At 40.4% G+C, this 27,340-nt stretch overlaps 1 protein-coding gene across 1 annotated transcript in view; it reads left to right on the top strand.

Annotated features, from left to right (window-relative positions):
- Nucleotides 1-27,340, top strand: part of fstl5 (follistatin-like 5) — a gene marked incomplete at both ends in the record, with an annotated part of 150,312 nt that overhangs the window by 62,153 nt on the left and 60,819 nt on the right. The window contains 2 exons of the mRNA XM_079167557.1: nt 16,063-16,259; nt 21,446-21,566. Coding sequence (XP_079023683.1) covers nt 16,063-16,259; nt 21,446-21,566 — 318 coding nt within the window. The remainder of the gene's footprint in view (nt 1-16,062; nt 16,260-21,445; nt 21,567-27,340) is intronic.

The raw sequence follows: 27,340 nt of genomic DNA, 5'->3' as shown, positions 1-27,340 counted from the left end.
TTGAGCATACAAGACAAAACCAAACACGGTGTGTGTTTTATTGAACTAACTGAATGAATTAGCGTAAATCAATTGGGTGAATGTAAAATAAACACGGCACTTTTTTTTTAACCAAACACGTAGTTCAACTGTCTGCAGATATGAGACGCTTTCAAAGATAACCACAAGCTAATTCTAAATATCACATAACAACGTTGTGCCGTATTGATTTGAAGGACGACAAGCTTGGCTTTGATATTACAACTTGAACATGAAAGACACGTTTGAAGTAAATATTTTTTGAACCACGCTATACAGTCGAACTATCAAAGGAGAATCTGAAAATATCTTTTTGATTTTTTGTTTGCGATAAAGATTTCACCTCTACCCTACACCTGCAGAAGCGGCAAATCTATTTACAGGTTAAAACTAATTGGTAATGTCTAGTGTCATATTTTGTCGAGTGCAATCCGATGTAGACACCGCTGAAAGGTTTTCACACTTCAAGACGAGGAACTGGTGTCTTTGATCGATGGGTTTATTTAAAGCTTCTGCTTGGCTTCAAAGCATCCTTTATTCATGTTCATTATGTGCTTAAAATGGCCAATTATTCCATCAGAGGCGCGTGTAGAGGACTGGGCCACAGATCCCAAACAATCATATGACAAATTAGCCAATTAAACATGTTTGATGTTCCTCCCCCCCTGTTGTGCTGAATAGGTGTTTGCCAGCGGGAATAATTTCATTGATGCTCACAAGACGAATTTGTGACAAAGATAATAGTAATTGCACCCACAGTTAAAAAAAATAATACACAGAAAGAAGTCTAGGACTAAATATATAAAGCTTAGTCAGGTAAATATATGCACTGTGTGTTTTTTCCTGCAGCCTTTTGTAACACATTTGCACAGTTTCAAAGAAACACAGCCTGGGGGTTGAATGTTTTACTGGAGGACCTTGGCAGTGGTTTGGACTTATTTATCTTTTTTAGTTTGAAAAATTACTTTTCTTTTCTTAATTATTAAGAATGTATTTAGTCCACATTTTGTCCTGTCCTCTAAATCTTTGCAACCCATTTATACAAACCCTTAAAAACGCTTCAGAATCTTGATGAGTTGTCCACCTTTATGTTGAGTGAATGGGCTCCAAAACCATTTGATCAGTCTGCACAAGATGGCTTCCCATTATGTATTGTCGTTTTTATTGTTAGCTATTTTGTTTGCAAGCATTGTTTTATACCTCCACACCATTGTAAATGATGATGCCTTCTCAACGGTCCTTTGAGGTTAAAGAAAGATATATATTTAAGTATTAGTTAAAATCCCTTTTCCTGTGGAAAGTGTTCATTTTATTGCTCTCTGCCTTTCTTTTGTTTCCACCCACTTTCTCCATCCTGGATATCAAGCCTTTGAACAATTTGGAGAAATAAATGTGAACAATGGATGCCAACTTTGCTTAAAGCGGTGTGTTGTGTGAGTAAGCCACTATACAGAGATGGAGAGAAGAAGAGAGTGTGGGGAGGAGAGGGTTGACTGGGTTGCAGCGCTGTGGGCGTTTTCTAATATCAAAGTGTTGACTTCATTCTATGTATAGCACAACCCATCTCACCCAGTGACGGGACACATGTGTTTGGTTTTCAGGTGCTGGACCGTGCAATCGAGTGAGCAATGGATCTCTTATTGAGGAAGAAAAGGGAAAAATACAAGTTAAAGGTCATGTTTTTAATTGGCCTGAGGACGGAGGTCTGCTCTAAACAATGAGCGAACCTTATCTTCTGGGCTTGAGATTTGAGATTTAATGTTTAGCTGTTCGCTTTCTTTTGCGCGCTGAGCTGGTAGTGTACGGTGAGTTGTTGGAGATCTTTCATTGAAAACAGCTGCCTGATTCAGTGCCAGTACGCATTAGGTCTACCGGGAAGAGGGGACAGCAGCTGCCTACCAAAACACACAAACAACTACCCGTCACGATCGCATTTCCAACAAGAAAACCCAGTTAGTTAACTCCGCAAAGGGGGCTTTTGTTTTCGGCTCGGTTTGTCTTTTTGTTCGTGCACGCATTACAGTATTTTTCACTTTCATTAACATCGCGAGATAGGGCATTTACTGCTGCATTCACGTAGTTTCATAATAATCGCAAAAATGATTCCAGACTTGGAAAATTCATAGAACGCCGCTTCAAGTCGGAACAACAACTTAAAAACAGCTACCATGTTGTTTAAGCAGTAAAATCCAACACATCTTTTTTGTAGTGTCCATGTTGTTTGTTTTAAACAGGACGTGAATGACTTCCCAACTCTGTTGGTCCTCAGATGGTCCCTTTTGGACCACCAGAATGCACCATTGTCTGCGTCCTCCCTGCGCTCTCTTAAGTGGCGAGTGTCATTCAAGTTTTCTTATAAATTGCTTCTAAATCTTTTCCAGTGTCTGTTTGTTTGTGTCCAGCACAGATCTGCAGGTCTGCGCTTGCTGCCTGTTAGGTTGGCCTACATGGCGCACTGTGGGTTTTTGGCAGCCAGTCATGTCTTGCAGAAAATTCCCCAAGTAAAATGGCAAAATAAGTTGTGATGTTTCACGCTGTTCAGTTTTATTCTATCAACACGGACAGCGGGTAAAACAGATGTGACTTCTGTAACTCTGCTGGCATAACGGTGTGCGTGTGCATTTTTTACTGCCTTAACACACGCAGTGCTTGTAAACTGTTGGCCATGAATATTGATTATAGTCCAGACTTTCTGTTCTTCTGAGCATACTGCATCTGCTGGTTATGACTGTTTGATATGGTCGACAACTCCAGAACAAGCGAGTAAATGGACCTTGAATGGAGTTTTTTCATCGTTAGCCTAAAATGTATGGCAGATGATTGGTCTTTATATATTTACGCTTTGTGCGTTTTATGAGCTATGAATTAATCCCTAAAAACCTGACATGACTAGCTAAATGTTTAGTAATAAAGCTGTAAAAGGCTAACCTCGTTCAACAGAATACATTATTGATCGAAATGTTTAAATTCCTCTGATGTTTTTGAAATATTATAGCCTTTCTGAGTCTCTTCCAATTGGGAAATGGCAGTTGTTAAATGTTCAGCACATACAGTGTAGTGCACATAAAGCCTCCTCTTTGATTTGAGTTGAGGAACTTTTTTCTTCTCACAACTTCTATCAGTGTGAATGCGAGTCTGTCAAAAGCTGAAATGACTGAGCGGGCTGCCAATACGGCAGATTACTCCATACATCAGAAAAAACATTCCAATTCCTGACAAAACCATCAGCAAGAAAAATGTTCTGGACACAGAAGAAATGCTTTACAATCCAGCTGACCTGGACTCGTTTACTCCTCCGCTGCTGATGGTCAAGGTGATCAAAATGCACTTCAACAAATAACCAAGATTAATGAAAATGTTTCAATGTCATAAGATATTTGGAGTTATATGTGGGTGCTAAAGTAGTGGCAGGTGAATGTTGTGACAAAACAGTCCCTGTTTGTGAAGCTGAATCCTTTATGACCCGATCAATGAAGGCTGTAGAGTGCGCCATATCTGGGGCTGCAGATCTATGGGAATTCAACTCTTTATGGTTCCCAGCTATGACTTGAATGGCTAAATGGATGATAATAGAGTCCTTTAACCGAATGCTGACCCCACTGTGGGATGAAAAGCAGGACTCAGGAGGGATTGTGATAATAGGTTTTACTGCGGTCAGTGTAAGGATCTGCTTTATACTCTGAGTAGGATACTGTGGGTGTGCTTTTGTGTCCATTAGTGTCTAATACAATACCAGCCACTACATAAATCTGGATGGATTCTTGTATGACTTTAGCACACAACAGACTTATGGCAGACTGTTTGCGGTACAAACATTTCTCAGAGGGCTGAGCTGCTCTGGGGGTCAAATAAACTCATTGGTTAAAGTAAACACATTGAAATGCAGAGGCAAAGAAGCTAGCTGGGTGAAAGGTAGGTACAGGTCAGGAGAACAGCTAACTCGTACTCCACAGTCCTATTTCCACACTACAGTATATGAGTCAACACTGCAGGTTAGCAGAGACAATTATTATCCAATATGAATAACAAACTCTCTTGGGTTGACAAATTATTCTCACCTTAAAGTCCACTTACTCTTCTCGTGCTTTCAACCACATCGTATGGTCTTCATCAGTAGTTGGAGTGAAACTGTAGATGTCTTGTCCACGCTGGTTAAAAGTTGAGCTTTGCAGTTGACAAAACGTTCTCAATTCAAGCTCCACTCGGTCTTTGTTTCAGCAGGGCTGAGTTGTTTTGCTTTTGTGGAGTCAGTAAACTGTGCTTAGCTAACTTGTGAACATTTTGCACATTGCAAATAGATATAAAGTAGAACTAACCCTTCTTAGTCGATTTGTCGACTGATCGGTCATTTTGGCAGCAGTTGCTTATAAGATTTCATTTTTTTAAACATTTACTTTGGTCGAGGACAGCCTTAATATCAAGTATAACCACAAGGGAAAAAATCTGTTTTTGGGTTACAGTTTTTTTTATAAATAATTTTCTCAAAATGTGAAGAAAGAGCCCAGATGGGAGAGTAGAGTGAAGCAGAAAGTAAAGTCTTCAAATGGGAGGCCTATCACAGACGTTCACATTCACTGACTCTAGGTAGACTAGTTAGCTGAACTACTCACACTGTGAGCCATTATAAGACAGTTTAAACTTAGAATATCACATTTCTGTTTCTTTTGTCAGTAGCAAGAGCAATGAGATTTATGATGTCAGACTCTTTTCATTTCCCTTGATCTTTCCTCTGAGGCTCTAACATATTAAGACTTTAAATCAACTAGTGACATCATTTATGCCCCATCTCTGCATTTGAAGGGGTCTGTCAACTTGTATGGCCCATCTGTGGAAAAAAAACAATATTTCCCAGCGTGTGTGTGTGTGTGCTGTAGCCCAAATATAGACCTGCGGCAGTGAGTTGATTTGTTATCGCTGCCTAGGTGTGTTCAGCCCCTGGGTCACTGTCCTCCATCATGTCATCAACAAGACCTGCCACTGAAGGAGTTAGCTCTGTGTAATCAACTCTAGTGGGATCAGATTTGAGAAGTGAACAAAGCCTCCTTTCTTGCTATCTCTTCCTCTTCTTTCTCTGTCTGATCGTCTATATCAGTCTCCTTGTGCTGGGCTGTATGACCAACAATCTCTATCACGGTATCTTTTAAGATTCTGGGGGTTTCACGGTATGTCACACCATTTTTTATTTTTTTGCATTACTGGGTCTTTATATAGGGCCTTTTGAATTAAAACATTTTAATATCATCGTGTATTCACTAAAGGCTCGAACCCCAAATCCAGCAGCTGGATGGAAAAGTATGTTTATTTTAAACAATCGCCAAATCTACACCGTTTTTCATAGTCAGAAGCTGTAAAAACTGCCATAATTGTCAGCTGTTCATCTTTCCGGGGGTGATTGAACACATCATGTGTGACGGAACGCTTCCGTCAGAAAACGCAACCGAAGCTAAGCTTAAAATTGTGATTTTAATCAAAAACATTTTATTCTACATGTCTCATCAAAAGATGCACCAAAATAAACAGTTCACTCTAAACAGATCCTGTAAAAATACATTAAATTCTGACTTCTTAAGCCCAACTAGGAAGCCATGATTGTGACAACAAATCCGTAAAAACTTCGTCTGAACAGCAGGCTGACTATATATGGCATTGCAACTGTGTGATACTGCACAAAATACCTTTTTGAGTTCTCTCTACTTCTAACCATTGTTGTGTTGTTTCCATAGAGGTGACTTATATATTGCAGTGAAAATCAAGGCTACAGAGAGAACAATGTGACAGGAGGAAAGAAAACACCCTGAAACAGCTTGGAGCTTGGCCCCCCTAAAAAATATACAATATATCTGATCAGAAATTAGAATGCATGAAACAGTTACAGAATGTAAACAATTCTTTATTTGCATATTGCAACATAAAAATATAGATATGTTAGATATGACAACAACTTTCTTATCAAAACTAAACATTTTAAGATAGTTGCTTCCTGTCATATGCAGTGCCTTGGGCAAATACCTCCTCGAGCGATGTCTGAACCTTTGACGTTTCACTGGCGCTGTTGACGGCCTTGATCCGGCGCACCAACGCATTTTGTGCTGTGGTGACGGATATTGTGAGTGTTAGCACCACTGACAACAATTGTGGCTGTGTCGGATTTTAGCTAGCAGCTTCAAAGTTACCCAGCATGCCAAAGATGTGTAATATGTTTGCCATTAAAAATGAATATGATCCTTTAGAACACATCACATTAACCATGGACAGGATCCAACAGAGTTCAAACTAAAGATCACTAAAGGGGAACTGGTCCAGTTTTGGGGTGCTGTAGTGTTTTGTAGCAGAAGGCACGGAGGCTGAGCTTCTTTTAAAAGGGAGATTTGGAGGCTCCAAAACACCTCTGGAGGCTTCTGTCAGAGCTCAGTGAAGGAGATGAGGGTGGGGAGGGGTGAATTGGATGGGTGGGAAGTGGTTGGAGTAAAATCTCCTGGATGATAATGATCCCCTTCAAGGTGAGAAGGGAGTGAGGTAATACATCAAAGATTAAGACATGAGGAACAGCAGCAGTCCCTCAGCAAGATGGGAGGGAGAGAATTACACTTGCATCCGAGGAGGAAACAGCAGTGACAGAGACTGAATGAAGGGAGGGAGCTGTTACCAAACACGTTACACTCAAAGAAAAATGGCAGTATTTGTTGCTTTTTCAAACACGGACGGAGACCTCTGTTTACATGTTCCTGATAAGGGACCTCTTGTGGCTGTGCAAACAATGATTTACTCTCCTAGTTGCAAAGTAGAATCTTCTTGTGTTTAGGTCAGAGGACTTGTTTGTTTTCACCCTATCATTAGATGATGTGCATGGATTCACAAGTTATCAATAACTGTTACATTCATAATCTGGAAATGAGAGGAAATGTGTTGCTAAAGTTTGTCTTTTTGATGTTGTTGGTTACTTCTTTTTAAATACTCAGCCCCTCGCCAAATGCTGCAAATCTGCTTCAGTTTGTTTCACGTTGGTCAACTCCAGCAGCCATTTTGACACGTGACTTATTAACACTAGAGACTCTAAATAGCAGGTGAGAATGTGGTTTTGTAGTACATTCATGGCGACCAGGTACAGCACGGTGTCAGCCTCACAACACGCAAAACATATGTCAATACAAGCAGCTACAGCTCCATGACAGCAAAGTCCATCTACAGATGAGGATCATGCGATATGATTGAAAGACCCAGAGCAGCTACTTAATGGTTCTTGTGATAAGACTGTTTTCTCTGCTGATGTTACGAAGGTCACGAATGAATTTTGAACCTCAGTTTCGTATGTTTAACATAGATGCACAGCTCTTCAGCATGGCAGTCGGAGACTAAAAGTTTTCTTCTGAGCTCTGCAATAATAGCAGAAGTCGGTTATCTGTGCCCGAGGTCTGCTGTGAGGTTTTTTTGCATTCGTATCATCCTGGACAGAGCGGCTGCGAGGAGTTTGCAGCCCCAATGCCCCAATATCCATTTTAGATTCAGTCAGGTGTAGCGGCAGTGACACCTCTAGTTGCTCTTAAAGATTGCAATCAGTGACCTCTGATTTGGGTAACCCAGTTGTCACACTATGCTGTCTTGATGTATCGTGAGCCGTGGCGGCATCCAGGGCCCCAGAGAAGGAGATGGAAAAGCTGGAGGCGGTGGTTTGTGGTGGGGGTGGGGGGAGCTCCGTGGAGCAAATATGGGACAGTTTCGGAAGAGTGGACTCCGGCTATTCCGCTGAGCCACCTTTTCTTTATATAAATAAAATAGTAGTGCTTTTAAAAGGGGGAGGCGGAGGAGGCAGGGGGTAGCGGGCTCACCCCACGGTTATGGCCTCAGTGAACACTGGACAGGATGGAGGAGCTTTGCCTTTTTTCTCATCGACTTTTCAACCCGTTCTCACTCCCAGCGCGCCAGGTAATGCAGCTTGGTCAGTGCTCTGATGCACAACATCAACCGCTCTCTTTTAATAAACCTAACGAAGTGATTTTGTTGCCGAAACTAAAATCTTCCTGTGGGGATGGAAGGTTATTTTGAAGAGACGTTGTGCAACGCCTTTGCTGACACTGACGCCAGACGTGGGTAGAGCGTCCTAGTTTGAAGCTTAGCGCCACAGTTTGCAATTTTTTGACACTTTTTGTCAGTTTTCTGAGCAGTCTTTTGTGATTCCCGCCTGGATTTACAGTGATTGTTTACACTGAAGTTGTTTTTCTGTGTTGCTTAACAGTGTGCATTGAAGGCTGTGGATTCCTGGGGCACAGTGGTGCTCTGCTCAGAAAATTCTCCTATTCTTTAGAATATATCTATCCATCCATCCATTATATCTGAACTCTTTGGATTGGCCTTAATGGCTTCTTCTTACTATAATAACTCTTATAAAAGGTGTTGGATCTCTGCCCTCTGCAAATGGACCCTGGATCTTACAGTTGTTCTCTTCTCTATTCTGGCCCGCTCTGTTTTGGCCCTTTTCTAATGGTTGCAGGGATTTAATTAACTAAAGAGGAAGGACGTTTTGCATTTCAGAGCAGGATGACAGATACTTGTGAGGATCACCTGCTTAATTATAGCTCAGTACAGGCCGCTGTACTGACGTTTCTGCTGTAATCGCATTAAACCTCTATTTTTTGCTAAGGATTAAATGTATCTACAGGTTATTTTAACACGTACATTATTTCATAATATTTGTGCATTTCTTCAAATTATTTAATTCGCAGCTTGTTGACAGAATCTAACCCCTCGTGTACACTAGCCACGTAGAGAAAGTTGCGCGTTAGCAGCTTTTCATTAAGAACATATATTTTGACTATTTAAAGTAACTTCAGATAACCTCAGGTGTCAGTTATGCACTTAAAGCAAGTCAAACGCAAACGTCATTATTTGCAGGTGAGACAGCTGAAACTGTATTTTAATTCACATATTTCTTTCCATCAGATGCCAGTGAAACGCAGCTGCAACATGTAGACAGCCTGTGACTCCCAATTTCTACCAAAAACCAGAAGGTCTTTGCACTGTGTCATTTAAATTAAAGTCCCACCTGTTTGTCCCCCTCCTCCTATTAACCATGGTACAAAAATACCACGCAGATGGGCAAATCGAATTTCAAGGTTAAAAAATACCAAATGGTTATAGTGCTGCTTGCACCAGTCTTGGTTTTCAGAGAATGAGTACCTCCCTGATTTAGCATTGCACTGACTTTGTCAAACTCTAAAAAAAAGGTAGATGCAGCAGAACCAAAGTTATATTCTACATTCTTCTTTTGTCGAAATCTCAAGCCTACATTACCCACAATGCAGCATTAACAGTACGCTGCAGATTTTCATCTGTTATGCAAGAAGGGTAGGGTTGGGCGATATTTAAAATCCCCTACTGACAATATTGCTTTAAGGAATAGAACAATAATTAAACTGAAGATAGAGACGCACATAGATAGATATAAACATCTGAAGAGATGCATATGTTGCAATACCCACAAATGGCTACTGTATAGGCATTAAGCACCCAAGGCCGTGCTGAGATCAATATATCACATTTTGGACAAACATGGATCTAAACTGCAACTTGACTGGTTGGCAGAGGCATAACACCACAAGGTGGTACATTCGACTTGTTGTTTTCAGTCCCAACCAACGTTGCTTCAAGTTGTGCGCTCCCTCTGGAGCCACAAAAGGCTCGATAAAACTTTTATCTCTAGTTTTTTTTCACACTTTTTTACACTACTCCCCAAGGCTTGCAAACTGACTGACATTGATATCTTAAGTCAGTGGAGTTTCAAATGAAATGCTGGTCTGTCAACACGCTAATTCAGAGACCTTTTCTTGCCAAATCAAGGACTTCCAAAGCATGTGCTTAGCTTCAAAAGGCTGAAAAACAGAGTCAAACCTGGTTTATTAAACTAAAGAAATAAACAAGTACACTAATACAAGTGAGAGTTGGTAACAATGGCTGCAGCTTTGCATTTTAATAGCAAATCTCTCTACTCACAGCAGAGCAGCCTGCTGCTGCTATGTTGCTCTGTTTGACAAATAGCTTTAATCAAATAAAATATCTGCCCTCAATCGATGCAGAGCATATGAGTCCTCTCACTCTTGACATATACTTCCATCCAGGTGGGGACTTGACCTCCGCATTATGTGAACAGTTCAAGGCAGTTAATAAGAGGCAATGGCTTTGCTTGGTGGAACCTGGCCAGCCACTTGCCACATATGGAGCCTATGTGACCAGGGACATTTGTCACAAGCGAGGTCATTGAGCAGCTGAAAGCCAAACGACCAGTCCGTGTCCTTCATGTGCTTTTTTCGCATTACGAAACAGTGTTAAAAAAATAATGCCGCCTACCATTAAAATACCACTACATTTTGACTAAAAGGCACATTGACAGATTAACAGCCACTAAAGATACTATTCCAAAATTACAGTGAGAGTGATGGTGAAATATTGAGTGTAAAAGCTCCTGTGAGTGGATTAAAAAAAGGTTTCACAGCCTGACCCTTTGCCACCCAATTTTGTTATATCAGCTGCTTTCTACGGAACCTTTTGCCCCTGGAAAATGTCATGCGTTTCATTCATGAATAATGTTGACAAAAGCGGCATTATAATAAAGCGTTCCGGTGGGGGTCTCACAGTTGATGCTTCTATTACAACACTGTTGCCTCTTCCTGAACAGTGTTTACTCCGCTTGTAATTGGATGTTGCCCAAAAGGGCTGTGTTGTCATTAGTATGTGTGAGAATACTTCGGGAACACTCTGAAAGGAAATGTCTAAAATTGCACGGGGACAAAAAAGGATTCGTTCATATTTTGTAATTTAGCTACCGTAATTCAAAACACATAAATTTGTGACTATCCATGATTGAATGAAAATCGACCCACCGTCATTATTACCATGGGGAAAACCACCATGAAAAATTTAAATTTAAATTTCAGCCATTTTTCTAGAGGTTGAAGGATTCTTGCTCTTTTGAGAGCAGCTTGTATGAAGTGAATCTGTATGAAAGCTAACAGATGCAGGAAACACACTTATTTAAGGATTTATCTTTCACACCTTAACATGCACGAGGCAAACACCTATAAAGTTAGCAACTGCCACATGTTCTGCTTTCTTTCACAGTTGAAATAACAAAACGATTTTTTTAGATGCATTTTTGTGGGACGTGAGTTGACGTTCGCTGCAAGTTTCATTCAAACATATGAACTCAATATGAAAAAAAAAGGTGTTTCATTTTACGTTGTTTCCCAGGTGCCTGCTTTTATTAAATATTATCTCTTGATATGTGCATACATGCAGTTAATACGTTTTATTAAATGTGACAGTAAAGAGATGACAGAAAAGGAAAAGAGAGGGACGGGAGGGAGGGAAGGAAGTCTGTTGTGGTTTACGGCCAACGTCTTCAAAGGCTTCTCCACTGATGATTCAAACCATCAACATTCTAAGACAGCCTCAGTTTGTCAAAAAGCAAGTTGTTTTTGCTAGCGTGATTATGTTATATAGAGTCAGCAGGCAGGTTGCATTGTAATGTAGCTAAAAAACAACTTGGGTGCATGAGACTGGTTACACAACCCTAGGCTGGGTTTTTACAAGACTGAGAATCACATCTGTTAATCTTGATTGGGCTGAAAAATACAATAGATTCCTTGTAGAGAGCTGTAACCAGTTCCCTAAAGGCCTCTTTTGACTAAGGTTCAGTTAATTTGAGAGAGATTATTGTAGCCATTGTCTAATTAATGCTGACTATTCCCTGTGCAGACTGTTTGGATACTTGGGGATGGGGAGACTGTAAGTACACACAAACTGCTTTGCGCAGACAAGTGTGTTTGTGTACACTTGTGTGTGTGTGTGTGTGTGTGTGTGTGTGTGTGCATGTGCCAGTGCGTGCTCCTTTGACGTCGCTGACCTTCATATCCCCTGGTTATGCCAGCAGCCATTTATCTTTTATTCATTCTGCCATTTGTGACCAAGGCAGCTTCTCTGGCGCTGACGCTTGTCAAAACAGAGCCTGTCCCATGATATGCAGCCTGCTGCAGTCTGGATGGCCTGCGCTCTAACAGCCGATGCAGTTTCAACGGCAAGAATTTAGCTCGCTGGTTGCATTCACCAGCCTCTCTCACGGTTTCAGCTGCCAAAACAAATTTTGTAATTCAATAGATCCTCCTGTTGGTAAGCTATCCGCAGTGACTAGTAGAGAAGACGGGCTTACCAACCACCTCTGTTGTTGTTCACACTCGCTAGTTTTATGAAGCTTCATGGAGCATGCAGCTCCAACATCTGCTGTCGACAACGCAGTTTTGTCTCTTACCGACAAGCTTACCTGCTGAAACAAACTGAAGCGTTGTTGCTGAGCTCCTGCTCTCCACCTGGCTATGTGAGCTTTCAATTATTCAGTTTTCCAAGTTGTTAGAAAAGAAACCACTGCAAGATGAGGTTTCCAATTTGGATCACATTTCTACAGCCCAGAAACAACTGAGACATTGTAAAAACACAAGATAGGAAGGAAAAACCCAAACAGAATGTATTGATGGGTGCTGTAACCCGATATTAAACGTGCAATTAAAAAACGTAGTGTTGATAAGTTTGACGGTTTTGTTATGGCTGATTTCCTCCACATACACACACACACACACACACACACACACACAGAGGGAAGTCAGTGAACAGCAGAGCAGTGAGGCCACGGTATAGACCAGACCTTGGCATTGTACCCGGCCCTTTGGCTGTCGTCATCCGGCTCGCGGGATGTCAATGGGAAATTAGGAATAAAACATAAATAAGTGTACCTCATGCACAGAATACAGCTGCATTACATTTTATTTTGAAGGTGACTGTTGCTCTTTTTTTTTCTCAATTTACGTACGTCAGTATGTTCGTGAATGTGTGCGAGCAGCAATGTGTTGGCGATGCAGAGCGGACACGGACATCTGAGGCTCTGCTAGCTAAGCTGCAAAAGCAACATGCGCAGAAGATGTTGGTTCTCTTTGGATCGACTGACATATATATATATATGTGAACAAATGTTTAACAATCCAGATCCTCTCTCACTGACGATCAGCTGTCCTTCACGTCTCACCTCACACATTCAACCTGACTTCAGTGGACTCGTTCAAGCTCAACACAGACTAGATTTCTCGCACTGAACTGAAAAACAGAAAATGAGGTCATTGGACTGCAAACAATAGTAATATAAATACTTGTTTGCAGAAACATGATCCCTGTCAGTGTTTTACTATTAGATCTGGATATTCCATTGTGTATATTTTTGGGATCATTATTCCTGCTGCAGATGTTTAAGGTGGAGCTCATTTTAACTCCTTTATACATGTTGTTCAGTTTGGGTAGTTAGGAAAGGTTTGAAAAATGATAATTTGCAAAGTAACTAAAGCTGCCAGTACAAAGTTGAACAAAATGGAAATACTCGAGTAAAGTACCTTGAATTTGTACATAAGTACAGTACTTAAGCAAATATACTTAGTGACATTCCACCACTGATCATAATATTTACTCTTACCACTCGCAGCTTATTAAAACCATATAATTTATTGCTTTTTAGAAAGAGGTGGAATAATATTGAGTTCAGTCTATTGGTCCGGTCCTCCACAACAGTCCCTGCTTCTCGTGTGGCCCCCTGCTATAGACAGTGAAGTGAACTCTAAAATGACTCGAGTTGACGACCACTATGCTTGTTACTGTCACTGCAATAAAACCGTTGTGAGTAAAAAGCCAGTAGTTTATACCAATACCAGTGGAATTACATGATTCTCGATTCTTGCCAAGTTGATACCAAAATCTAAAAGAAAAATTAAAACAATGAATCCCATGTACTTCAACATACACTCCTTTATTACCACTTGACTACAGGTGGATCAGCCTTAAGATTATTTCTAAACCGTGATGTCACGGATATTACATATATTAATCATATTGACATTTTAGATACGTTTCGAATGAGATTTTGCATTTATATATCGACTTTGCTGTTGTAAACATTACTGTCGCTGGTCTAAACAACAAATGTATTTATATTTAAAACATAAATGAATTCTAATCCAGTTCACAATGTATTATTTTTTTAAATAATGTATTATAGCAATTATAAGGTGAAGAAAAATAACCAATAATAGTATAGATAAAGAACCAAACCGATGTATCAATAAGAGCAGTATTATCAATACAATCCCAACGATACCAGACCAGCTTCAGTGCTACTTGGCATGTATTACTACTCTGTCTACTGACAGAATTACCAACAATCTTCCAAAAACATATGGGCTGATCTTTTTATCTGGCAAAGAGCATTTTCTAACACATTGGCACAAATCTCCCCTGGGTGTACAACTGGATTGAGAGTTGGTGACTGCAAAAGGCCGTCACATTTGATTCACATCATTTTCACACTCGTCAGATCATTCGGTGACCTCGTGTGTGTGTGGAGGCATTTGCAATCATCATGTTTCTCCACTCATTTACTCAGGTTTTTCTTTTATTCATTTATTTATTTATCTTCCATTTTATTTATTATCTGTAGCTGAAAGATTTGGGGAAGTTTTTTTTTTCAGTCTTCCTCTAGAAAATTGGATTTGTTCATGCAGAACTAAGACGCTCACTAAATCATCTCTAATCAGTTTAATTTACAGTTAAGTCTTTTGTTTACACTAATTCTTTGTCTGTATATGGTAGAATATAAGAAGATGTGCACAAATATTTTCTCTATTTCTTGGGCTTTAAACCAAAGAAAGGCTGCTGCATCTCACACCTTTCTCAGTCACAATACTGAATAGTTCAATGCCAGGTAATGCAGATTACACCTTTGGACTTCCCAAGGTCCCACAGAAAGATGATAATGGCTTGATTGTCGGTAAATCAATGGGCTTCCACTGAGACAGAGTGTTAGGAGAGCTTCTCTCAGCATCTTATGCCCCAGTGATGGTTCGCGTCAGGATTAAGCATCTCATTCAAATGCTCACTGATTGCTCAAGTTGTTTCGCTGAAGGAATGCCGGAAGAAAATTAAAAGAGAAACACGATCCTACACATCAAGCTAATGACATTGGTCTCTTGGGTGATTCTGATTCTGCTTAACTGGTCATGAGCTCTCAGCCAGCACCCAGCTCTACCGTGTGGAGATCTCATTAATAGTCTCACTAAATCATTCTCGGCCAATCATTTCCAACAAAAGTTCATTTGTCTCGCAGAAGACGCCATTGCGGCAGCTATTTATTCCATATTCGCCCTGAGCAGGTATGCACAATGTGGCAGCGATGCCTCCTCCCTCCCCTGAGATTTGAAAAGCATCAAAGTGAGCAACGAAAGTTTTTCCTGCGGGTTGGTTGACATCCGCTAATATAACTGTTATTAGAGGAGGAACACTTCCAGATCCAACAATGAGACGTTGATATGACATGTGTCAACCTGTAGTTCTAGTCATTATTTTCTCTTTGCCTCGACACTACTCTGCTGAACCTTTCATGTAGTTGACTTCTTTCATCTGGAGCCTTTGATGGCGGATTGTAAATGCAACACCATCATGTTTTCTGTAGCTGACGGGGTTAGCTCTTGCCACCAGTGTTATGGATTTTCCCGTCACTTTCTTCGCGGTGACGGGGCTGCTGCTCTCTTAGTTCGAGGCGGTGAAATGCTGCACGACTGACACTGTTTGTGCTCTCCTCTGGGGAAAATAACCTTAGCATTTGTTATTGTGATTTAAACAACCATGGACATGCTCAGATTTGGGTTTTTTCAGCTTATTGTTTTATAACGTGAGTCTTCAGGGAAATTGTAGCTTTCAAAGGTACTAATTGGCTGACATTTGAAACATGGCGTCCAATTTTAGAAATTACAAGTTCAATACTTTTAATCATGCTTTTTTTCAGCACCTGGGAGTCATTTAGGTATTTATTAAATATCTGTTTGCAGCCGGCCCGTTAACATTTAAATAATTGTAGTAATCCAAACAAAACAAAAACAAAGAGTAGTGATTGACACAAGTTTATTAGAAATATTCTCTCCCTCTCCTAACCACTCTGCCTCTCCTCTTATCTTTCTCTCCCAGATGATAACTGCAGACTGACTGACTACCGACGGCTGAAAACCAAGATTTTGGATTTGCATGACAAGCGATACATGGGGTCAAACATCCACGGGGCCCACAAGGATAACATGGCTGTCAGGAAGCAACTGGTTGATATGATGTTCAGGCGCTTTGATGCAGATAGCAACGGTCAAATAGATGCCAGCGAGCTCTCACAGGTAAGGGTATTGATCCAAAGATGAACTTTAATACACTAATCTGCTTTTATTGAGAGAACATTATTTTTGCACTAGTCTCAAGACACTCCACACCTCCCTTCAAGTCTGTTCAAACCACAGTCGGTTTTATTTAGAAAATGCAATTCAGCTCAATTAATTTGTATAGCCCGATATCACAAATCACAAATTTGCCTCAGACACGCTTTACAACATGTACAACATACTTTATTTCCACTTTAATGGGGGGAAAAGAGGAAGAAACCTCAAAGAGAGCATCAGAAGAGGGATCCCTCTCCCAAGATGGGCAGAAGTGGAATAGATGTCATGTGTGCAGAATGAACAACATAATAGAATTACTAACATAGTCGATATGAAATAAATGATTCATGTAATGAGGGTAGTTATAGCAGAAGTAGCACTAATAATAGCAGAATAATGATTAATAACAGCGGCAGTGGATATAATAGAATGATAACGGTAATGAAAGCAGTAATAGAAATGTGACTAATAATCGTAGTAGCGGTGGATGTCAGGCAGCGCCACAGCAGCAGGCACGACCACGGCGCAGGAAATAGAGGCTACAAATGAACAAACACCACCTGTGTGTGCTCAGGTGTTTAAACTTGACACTTTGATCGCTTCCATACAAGTAACTGTGTCAATTTTACTCTTCTTCCCCTTCCCTCTGGTAGCTGTGCTGCGTGGCTTTAGGTAAATCTTTTGAAAAGCAATGTGGGTCAAAGGAGCCTTGTGCTCATGGGAGGCTGCAGCCTTTGACCAGCGCTGCCAAGAGGGATGGTTGTAAAAAAAAAAAAAGGAGTGTTTTGTGACTGCTACGAGGAAGGAAGATATTATGTGCATAACAAAGCCTCCCCAGCACCTGAGGACTGATTTCAAATAGAACGTATTTCAATTATTGAAAGGGTAAGCAACCTGCGGTGGTTTTCAGGAACATGAAACCAGTTGCTATTCTTAGGTCAGTTTCCTGCTGATCCTGTAGGATATCCCATCTGCACTTGGGTCACCTTGGCTGTCTTTGTCAGTGCCTCTTCGCCCAACGGGGGAAGTCTCATTAGATTCATTTGAATATATTTTAGTGTTTTTGAGCTCAAAGTCTCCAGATAACACCTCAAAAATAGTGATTTTCTTTGCCATATTTTCATATCATTTACATAGTTTTACATGTTTTTACATTTACTTGGTGCCCAGTTCAAGCATGCGAGGCATCAATGTTTAGTGAGTAAAATGCACGGTCAACAAACCATGTTGTGCTGTGTTTTATGGAATAATATTCCCAGCATGCTCTGAATGTGAATTTAAATATGCCCTTTAAAGCTATTGGATATTACTTTGGATTTGCAAACCTCTTGGTGATGCCATTTATTCTACTTCAGGCCAAGCTGTACCACTCCACCTCTCTGTTTGAATTACACAAGCTAGTCAGTAATACTTCACATCCAGATGGGGAAGCTCTTTTGTGGGGTTCCTCAAGGGCTGCTTTTCACCCTCATCCCCTTTTATCCCAGAAAAATATGTGAATGTTGGCAGATTTCATACACTATCGGCTACATACGCTCAGAGAAAAGAAGAGAAGCGAGAATTTCTGGAATAGTCAGAAATTAAAATAATAGTGGATTGCAGGTGGTCTTTATGGGCCTTTCAACTAAATCCAACGGTGTTTTTTAATGCATAAATACATTTATGGCCTCCTCTGACTTTGCGGTACACATATCTGTGTGAGATTACAGGACAACCTTTTTATTTGCACACATCTATAGCCTGACAATGTTGAGAAAATGTTTGAGCTTCTGCATACTTTCACCTCGTATCAACATTGCTGCATAATCGATTATTGCACGATAAATATCAGAGTGAAATAGCTTCATCAATCTGACAAATGACTTAATAAACGGAAGCAGTTGCGGGTTAACCGAGCCTCAACATACGGGCACCTGAATGTAATTATGGATTGGGTGTTTAATGAGTTTTTATGTTGCTGTATGAAATGTATTCTCACTGAATGTAATTTCAAAGTAATTTATAACTCGACGGGACACAGTTTTCTTTTCTCTCCAAAAGATGTGATTTTGAAATATCACAATATCACAATATATATAAAGGTTCAGATTCACTTAGATTTCATTGTCAAGGCAATCTGCACGTCATTAACCTCAGTGCTTTGGACTGCAGAATTTTGCCTTATTTACAAAAGGTGAATGTTAACGAAGACAAGGGATTTATGCAAATTACATTTTGGAGCGAACAAGCCCTCAAAAGGAGCATTGCACAAGCAAATCACACCTTTATCAGCAGCTGAAAGTACCACACCATGGCTGCCACCCTCGTGCCCCGAGGCGCCCTTTATAATTGGAGTGTTTTCTGGTCTCATTTGAAAGTTTAGGATGGAAATCCCTCACCCGGGCTTACTTGACTTGCTAGAGTGTACACATGAAGGGGCACAGGGAGCAATTGTTCCCGTCCCTTTAGTCTTGGGTGCCCTTTTGAAATGGCAAATCAAAACTTTCCTTTTTCTTCTTGCATTGGCCATAGCTCTATAATTTGACTAACGACACATTGCCTGAAATTATACCTTAGAAAAAAAAGGTTCGAGAACAGGTTACCCGCTGCTCACACTTTGAGAATAAGACTGGAGCAAATTTAATCTTCGTCTTGACCAAAATAAGTATAATTAGTGTGCAAATCTTTGAAAATACTCTGCACTAGAGTAGACCCTTCAACATCCTCTGACCAATGCGTGGGCTTTTAGCAAATTCATGAAGAGGTTTGACGCAGGTTTAATGCGGTATCTTAATTTGTCTGCAAAAAAGAAGAGTTGGCTAAGGAGGAGACAAATATAACTTTAGAACATTGTTTATGAATTGGAAGGGAAAAAGTGTGTTAAATGTGATTAGTAACGACAAATATGGAGTGAAAAAGGGAAAGAGAGAGTTTTAAAAGTTGACCAACTAAAACTAAACTTAGTATCCTAGTACTGTGTTCAACTATATGCGTTAATATAAGTGTAATTACCGAAATAGTCTAAAATGTTATGAAGTAGTAAAAACTTGGATAGATTGGTGTTGACTAACCAGCCAATGCGCCATTGGCTCTGTACATTAAAGTTTGATTTGAAACAGGCAGAAGCTGCATTCTCAATAAACCTTACAGCTGGTTATCCCATCAATGATGTGTATCAGTTCATTTAGCTCACAGCGGTCTGCTGAAAGCTAGTGAAGACGCCCGCGGTCCTATTTTACTGGGGGTTGAATAGTCACTCTGTACAGCAGATGTGACTGCAAATATTTAGAGTAACCAAAAGTATGTGTGTGGGAGCAATGTCATGTCAGAACATGTTTAAGAAACAGAGTTAAAGCCTGAAAGCAAACAACTCCAACACCACTTACAAATCTCTCAAAGGACATTACTCCAAGTCAAAGCAAGCAAGAAAGGAGTAAAGAGGCGAGCATATTTTTGAATTTCAATACCTTTTTGAACTGAAGAATCTGCCTTGCATTTTGAGGTTATTACAAGATCAATTTCTGTTCGGTTTAGATCAAATAAATTACTTCAGAAAATACTTTAAAGTACAGAAAGAGGAAAAACACTCAACATTTGGCAGATACGATCAAATGATAATTCAATATCCCAAAGACTCAAGCAGCCGCTTTCTTGTGTACGCTACAGTTATTTGTTACTTGTTGTGTTTCTAGGATATGCTAAGGATATGCCATTACTGGTGACTCCTACATTTTGGGGCGAGTCATCCGGGAAGGGAAGTGCAGTGATCCGATGGACGAGGCATGATGTATAAAACCGTCCCTCGTGATCAGCTTTTTGACAGCTGATCTGCTGTGATGGATGTTTCACTGCCAGGGCGATGTAGAAGGGGTGGAGTAGGACCATGCTTTAGCAGCCTGATGATCAAATCTGCACAGTGTTTGGGACCTTTTCTCCATCTACTGTGACAAAACTTCAGTTTGGCTTCAATAAACTGACAGCTCATACTGTGTGTGTGTGTTTTATCATCTTTGACAACACAGAGTTCAGATTGGGCACGTCAACTTAAAACCGATTTTATATCCAAACTTTTAACAGTATGTTCAGTAAGTACATTCACTTGAGTGCTGTTCTTTGGTATAATTTTAGATATTTAAGGCTATACAGAATATAATTTACTTTATACATTTCAAGCTTCTATTGAGGTTCTCAAATTAATTTCAAATGTCTTTCATCATATTTTATGTCATCAGCCTAAGAAATCCGCGAAGAAAATCTTCAATTTGAATAAAGTGATTAATCGGATTGAATAATTTAGTCTTCTTTTTTATGAAATCAACTCTCTTTGATGAATATAACTCGTCAGTGCGTGCTTCCCTTTGTGTGTGGCAAGCAGGAAAGCAAACCGTTTTTTGACTGCAGCGGAAATGTTGTTTACAAAAGGCTAAACGCCAACAAATATGGATTGAAGCAGAATATTTCATTGTGTCAAAACATGTTGTCAATTCTTTTTTCAATACATTTTGAGTATTGGACTTTATTACGCTCTGGAGTTATTAGAAGTGTTTGATCAGACAAGTCAGAAACAATCCTACGCCACCACTGGTGTACACCGCTGCTGAATGGGAAACAGTGTTTAGCGTAGCCTAGCCCATTATCTGCAACTGTGAAGAAGTACCAGGTTTAAACAGAACGAATAGACATGCAAAGAAAAACAAAGCTGCACAGCATTCAAATGTTGATTTAACATTCGCTACAGCTCAATACTTGAATGTTACTTTACGCTTTTAGTTCATTATATTTCAGAGGGTTATATTCTAAAGAGGTAAAACTCCTACCATGAAACACATCACAAAGAACATTTAAATAGAGAAGTATGGAGCAGAAAGGTTAAGGGAGGTGAAAGAGGGTGAATAAACTAGACCAACGTCTTTCCTTAATAACCTTAACGAAGTGCTGTCAGTGCCTCTATATAACCATGAAAAGGTTTAGTAGTTATTAGCAGATATTGTATTGCAATCAGTTATTTGGGCTGAAGAAAAATGAAATTCAAAGATTTAAGGATCATTTTTTGTTATTATGCAACACAGGGTTAATCCCGGCGACATTGTTGTATTTTTCAATCACACCTACGAGCACTGTCCATTGTCCACTGACTTTAACTGAACACCGATGCAATCTCCTTCAAGGTCATCAAGCAAGAAGGTCTGTCCAAGGATATCTCCGAGTGCACGCTGTTCGACCTGCTGAAGTACAACGACGTCAACGACGACGAGCATCTGACAAAAGACGAGTTTTACACAGCCTTGGGTGAGTCCAGAGTTTTGTTAGTAACATGCTTTGTGCCATTACAAAACGTTTTCCAACACCGTCCCTGAAGGATGAAGAATTAGGCAGCATCTAGCCTTTTTTTGTGCCCACATTTTCCATTTACATTGTGTCAGAGAACGTGGATAAGATGTGGCAGAACTGAAATGCTCATTTGCCGATTCTCAGTCAATGCATGTAATATTGCCTGATGTGTTTATTACATGCGTTGAAGTTCATTGCTCCTGTCATATTAGTCCATAAACAATGTGGCAAATCATTTTTCACTATATAAATCACTCGGACAGCAATGCAATAATGCTGATTAAACTGTAACACTATACCATGGCAACAACAGAAATCTCTTCCATACGTGTTCATTTTAAACCTTAATTCCCTTCATGTTGTTCTCCTCCTCACGTTGACGCTTTCACCTTCTCTTAGTGATACAAAGTACCAGATTGACCGACCTGCTTTCACCCCCTGATGAAGCCTACGACGCCTCTCTTAAAATGTACAAACCTTATGCGCCCCATGAAAGAACAAGAAGCAGTCTGTTTAAGTTTTCATTTGAAATCAATCAGTTGTGTTTCCTTGGAAACAGGGCTCATTATAAAGTTACACTCTTGATAAATTTATACAGCGTATGTTATATAGTGTTTAAAACCTCACAAATGGATTGCTTACTTTGAACTCCAGATTGTTGGCAAACTGTAATGTCGGTCTTGTTGTTTGGCTCTCTTGGGTAGATGGATAAAGGCGCTCGACATGGAGTCGGTGCCAAAGGAAGCAGGTCATGACTAATGCGAGACAGTATTAGAGACAGAGACTTATTATAATACGACAGGTTCTCTGCCACGTCTGATTCACCCCAAAACATGTGGACCAGTTCCCTCCTTTTGTTTCTTCCTCATGCTCTCTTTCCCGCTTCCTCGCCGTCTGACATTTTCAGTCAGCTCAATATCCTCTGACAGAATATATTCTGACATTTGGCTGGCTTGACACATTTAGCAGTGGGAGAGAATTCATAATCAACCTTCAACTCATCAGTGCTTTGTATTTGAAGCATTTCTTTCGAGCAGACAAAGTCACGGGAGGAAGTGAATCATCTTTTTCTGGTATTCTACACATCATACGTGAATGTGTGGGAGCAAACCCCTTCAGGGCAAATCCTGAAAATGAAGTAACCCCAGCCAATCTGCGGAGAGCTGCATTTCCTTGAAGAGTTAAGTTCTTCTAGCTCCCAAATACTTCCTCTTCATTTTTCTGTTCTTTTTTTTGCATGCTTTCAGCTTAACTCCTCATGAGGAAATGGGATATATAATGAGTTTATTTCAACCTGTCTTACTCCTCCTCTCTTTTACTTCTTCTTTCCATTTCCATAAAGTATTACTCAAAGAGTAGCGGATTCAATGAAGTACTAATGTACTCAAGTGTCTTTGTCTCATGTGCACTACTGGAGCACTCAAAGCCATGTCACCTCTGTTCACTCAATTCTGATTTGAGCGTTTTACATACTTGGAGGTCAATGTGGTTCTCAGTTGGTGTCTTCTTCACTGCAATCATCGTTCAAGCTACTTCACTCTGCTACATGCTTTGGTGCTTCAAAGATAGGCCCTCAGTGTGCCTGAGAGGCAGCTGAGGAAAAGAAAAAAGACATCACAAATTCACCTTCTCAAGAGAGTTTCATACATTCATACATACTTCAACCAAGGGAGATAACACAGTCATGATGCAATGAAGATGAAGCCTTAAAAAAAGGACAGAGACCTGGAGTTGTCAAAGCATTGTCACTTGTTGTGTGGCCCTAAGAAAAAAAAATCTGAGCCAGACACGCAAACCAAGATACTCATCATACTGGAGTTCAGCATCTATGCTCACCAACATGCAATTTACACAGTGTGGCATTATGCATCCTGCCCTAATGCCAAGAACATGGTCTAACATCATCTATAAGATTCACATTTGGAAATAAAGGCTAATGGGGAAAGCATTACCTTTTATTATCTTATTGAATTCAGTGAAAAACACCAGTCAATCACTTTTATTGAGCGTGGTCCAATCTATTTTATTTCTCTTCTTTCACATACAGTTATAAAACAGTGATATAAGGTAACAGACCGTTAGAGCTACGTCTTTTGTTCTTTTGTTGTTATATGAGAGACCCGGTGCACAGCTGCTCACATCATCTCTGCGTCGTCAATGATGACTTGAGTCATAACCTTGAACATGTCGATGTAGGTTTAGCCTAGGAGACCAGCAGAGCATCGGAGCAACACGGGACAGAAGTCCGTGGATTGATTTGGCCCCATAGACCGCGGTCAAGGTGCCTGTGGCAGAAATGCATTGCAAAGTTATAGTTTTTCAGTTCATTGCCAGCATAATCTGTGAGTGGCAGCTATAAAATATCAATGCAAATACCTTAAGCGCCGTCGTAAACCGAGCACCGTCATAAAGTAAATCAGTTGATCCAGTGTGTCCAGAATTACGGTGCAGCTCGGAAGCGAACAGCAATAAATGCAGAATGGCTCCCCATGAAAACGGCACCTGTCCGACTACTCTTCTAATAAGGACCTTTTGCACACCTTTGTGGAACATTCAAAGCGGGGCAACGTTGTTTGTCAGGACAGAAGATAAGACTTTAATGTCCATGCATTATTCATTCCTCCTTTGCATAGACTAGAAGGGGGTTGAGAATCAATTTGCTTCAGCTAGCAGTGAGGCAACTGTCTGGCAGGAGTGATGTCTTTTAATTAGATGATGTTACAGATATGAATGATGTCTGCCACGCTACTGATAGTCGGCCCCTTGTCATCGTTGAATAATTCGGTGAATGATTGCTTAGTGCATCATGGGTAAACAGATAAGATGTCATCCATCATAAAATGTCATTCACTTTTGGTGGGAGAGTGTTACGATACATCGGGCATTGTTTGTCAGACATTAACATCAGCTATGTACAGTACACACAAAGTATAAGAGGAAACCTACAGCGTAATGGCTGCAGTGACCTTGAACACACTTTACTCAAGCATTTACAAAGAGTTTTTAATAAATAATTAATTAAAAGCAGTTACCCTATAGTTTCAAACTGCCGTATGATCTTTGGTATATAATATTCTGTAGTTCTACTGTGCCACAGTTCTGTTTGTAAAGCTGCAATATCATTTTTGCATTTCAATAAGTAGAAGTTACTCTGTTCTGTATGTGACAGGAATAGTCATGATGTGTTTGCTTTTTATATGTTGTAATCTGCATCAATTTTGCATCCAATACTTTCCTCAATGTCACAGCACAGCAGAATATTTATTTTATATCATAAGAATAAACCCCTGAATAAACCCCTGAATTTTAAGCATATGCTTTCCTTTATTCCATCCAACCCACATTTCTAAACAAATTTGTTATCAGATCCTTATTTTTTAAGTCTGAAACCTTAGAAGAAAGGAATATTACTCTATATGTGAGGGATGAAAGAGAAGTGCAGCAACATGTTCATAAGCACATAAGAATAAGTGATACAGGTGCACTGAAAAAACATATTCTACATGTGTTTACATGTTCTCCTTTCCCTCTTTATTATGGAGCTGTGCGCTCTGCCAACACATGATAGTCGAAAACACTTTTGTGCACTCAGTGCTGGGAGGAAGGTCTGCCATCTGCAGCAGACCAGTCACTATTTGTGATCACTGAAAAATAAACTTAGGAAAAGGTCATGCTCACAATTTACCAGAAGCAATATACTGTGAAAAAGGAACCTGGAACGTTGTACTCGGACGGATGTTTAGGTTGCCATTAAGTACATGGTACTTCATCTACCATATCCAGGCACTGTAAAAAATACATGGTCTAGAGGTTCGCTTAGTTTGGGTAGCATTCATGCAGAAGGTTATAAAAGCTGCTCCATTGTGCCAATGTCCTTTTCAAGCCCTTTGAAGTTGGCTGGACAATTACAGGGTCCTCTGCCTGTGCATCATGCAGATTAAATGTTATTAGTTTGGGTACACCTACTCAATGCCTTTTCTAAGCCTCTAGACACACTGCTTCACAGACAACAATGAAAATAAATGTGCAAGTGTTTGGAAAGAATCCTCTGTCTGAATGCTCCCTCAGGCTAGTTTGTTGGCTTGAATCCAAACCGCAACAAAAACTGTTCTTATGTGTACAGCAGACTTGCAGCGCACCTTGGTTTTTCAACACGCATGTAAATGCCTCATCCCATAGAGAAGCTACATTTCAACTCTACAGCGATCACATCTTCTGTCTGTCTTAATGTAGCTCACTTTTACGACTCCAGTACTTGCCCTCATTCCAGCTCGTCTGTCAACTACATAAAGTTTATTTATTCAGTACGCTATTCAACTGATTCACAGTAATGACCTTAACTGTCCTATCAAGTAGAGTGGTAATGCCATTTGTGCTGCACTGTGGAACATATATCACCCTTGCTCGTTGTGTCTTGGGTGCTAAGATATGGATCTGAACCATGACACCTCTTGACAGAACACACAGCCTGGAGATACAGCTCTTTGATTTCTGCTGAGGCTCGAAACCTTGGAGTGCCCGTTAGGTTCCTTGACGGACTGGTGGGAAACTGTGAGAAAGACTGTAATGTCATTCATAATGTAGATGTGCTGAGTTGAAGGTGGGGACTTGTCAGTGTTTTTTAAGGACAATACTAGTATATGCTCATTACGTCTGGATCTGGGATAATCCTCCATGTCTATCTGTCTATACTCAACATATCTACAAGGGGTTTCATAACAGAACACAGAAGTCACGGTTCGGTTCGTACCAACTAACAGCAGGGCAAGAATACGCACAATTCAACCAAACTGCTGAAACTCTGAGAGCTGGTCAAAATAAAACTGCTGTCCGCCATACGTGTGTTAGTTTCCAATGTGGCAGAAATGAGGAAAACAACCCGCACCTTCATCTCGTCCTCCCCATTTTCAGGAGGCTGCAGCAACCCAAATCCCGTCAGCACAAACCCCTGTGTCTGGAGTCCCAGTGGGCTGGTGGAACGTCTAACGTCTGTAACGGCAGCAACAGAAAGTTTGGAGACGGGGCGGCCCCCCCCCGGGTTCAGACCCCTGGTGCTTGGGTTTGCACTGGTTTAATTCAAGCTAACTGCTAACTGTGGGTAGCCAAGTCTCCCGGAGCTGACGCATGCTCTACTCCCGGGCAAAGCAGCCTCCTGGCGGCTGAGAGGACGAGGTGAGGGTGCGAGTCATTTTCTCCTTTTCTGCCACTTTGGATTTATAATAATCCAATAAGCATGCACGGACCATGGAGGGATTATTGACAAGCCCACGGGGCAGCTCTACTCCTCTTTTCTGTTACTGTGGACTGACTGGCGCTACAGAGACTCATTATCACCTCTTGAGGGACACATTATATTACAAGAAAATATGGGCTGGCGCCTGTCAGGTAGCATGCGAATTTCAGTAGATATGTCTGCAACACAATACATATACTGTACATCGTTGACATAATGTCAGGACCATAACTTCTACACATTCTGTTGATAATGTTAGTTTGTTTTTTGAATGGTTTGAACTAAAAGTCTGACCTGATCTTACACGTTGCACCTTTTAAAGCAAAATTGCTGTCTTGTTCAAAGTTAGGGGACGATTGCTGTCATTGGTAAAGGAAACTGTTGCTAGTTATGGTTAGTATTAGCGATTGCCACATTGATATGCCAATATGGGTTTTATTCGGGGGAAATATCAATTGTTCCTCACTTTTCTGTTTCATTCTATTCTGTTAACTCATAT

Source organism: Pholis gunnellus, assembly GCF_910591455.1.
Source record: "Pholis gunnellus genome assembly, chromosome: 10".
NCBI classification, from domain to species: Eukaryota; Metazoa; Chordata; class Actinopteri; order Perciformes; family Pholidae; genus Pholis; species Pholis gunnellus.
Note: the sequence above shows the minus strand (reverse complement) of the source record. Positions and strands in the feature narration are given on the sequence as shown.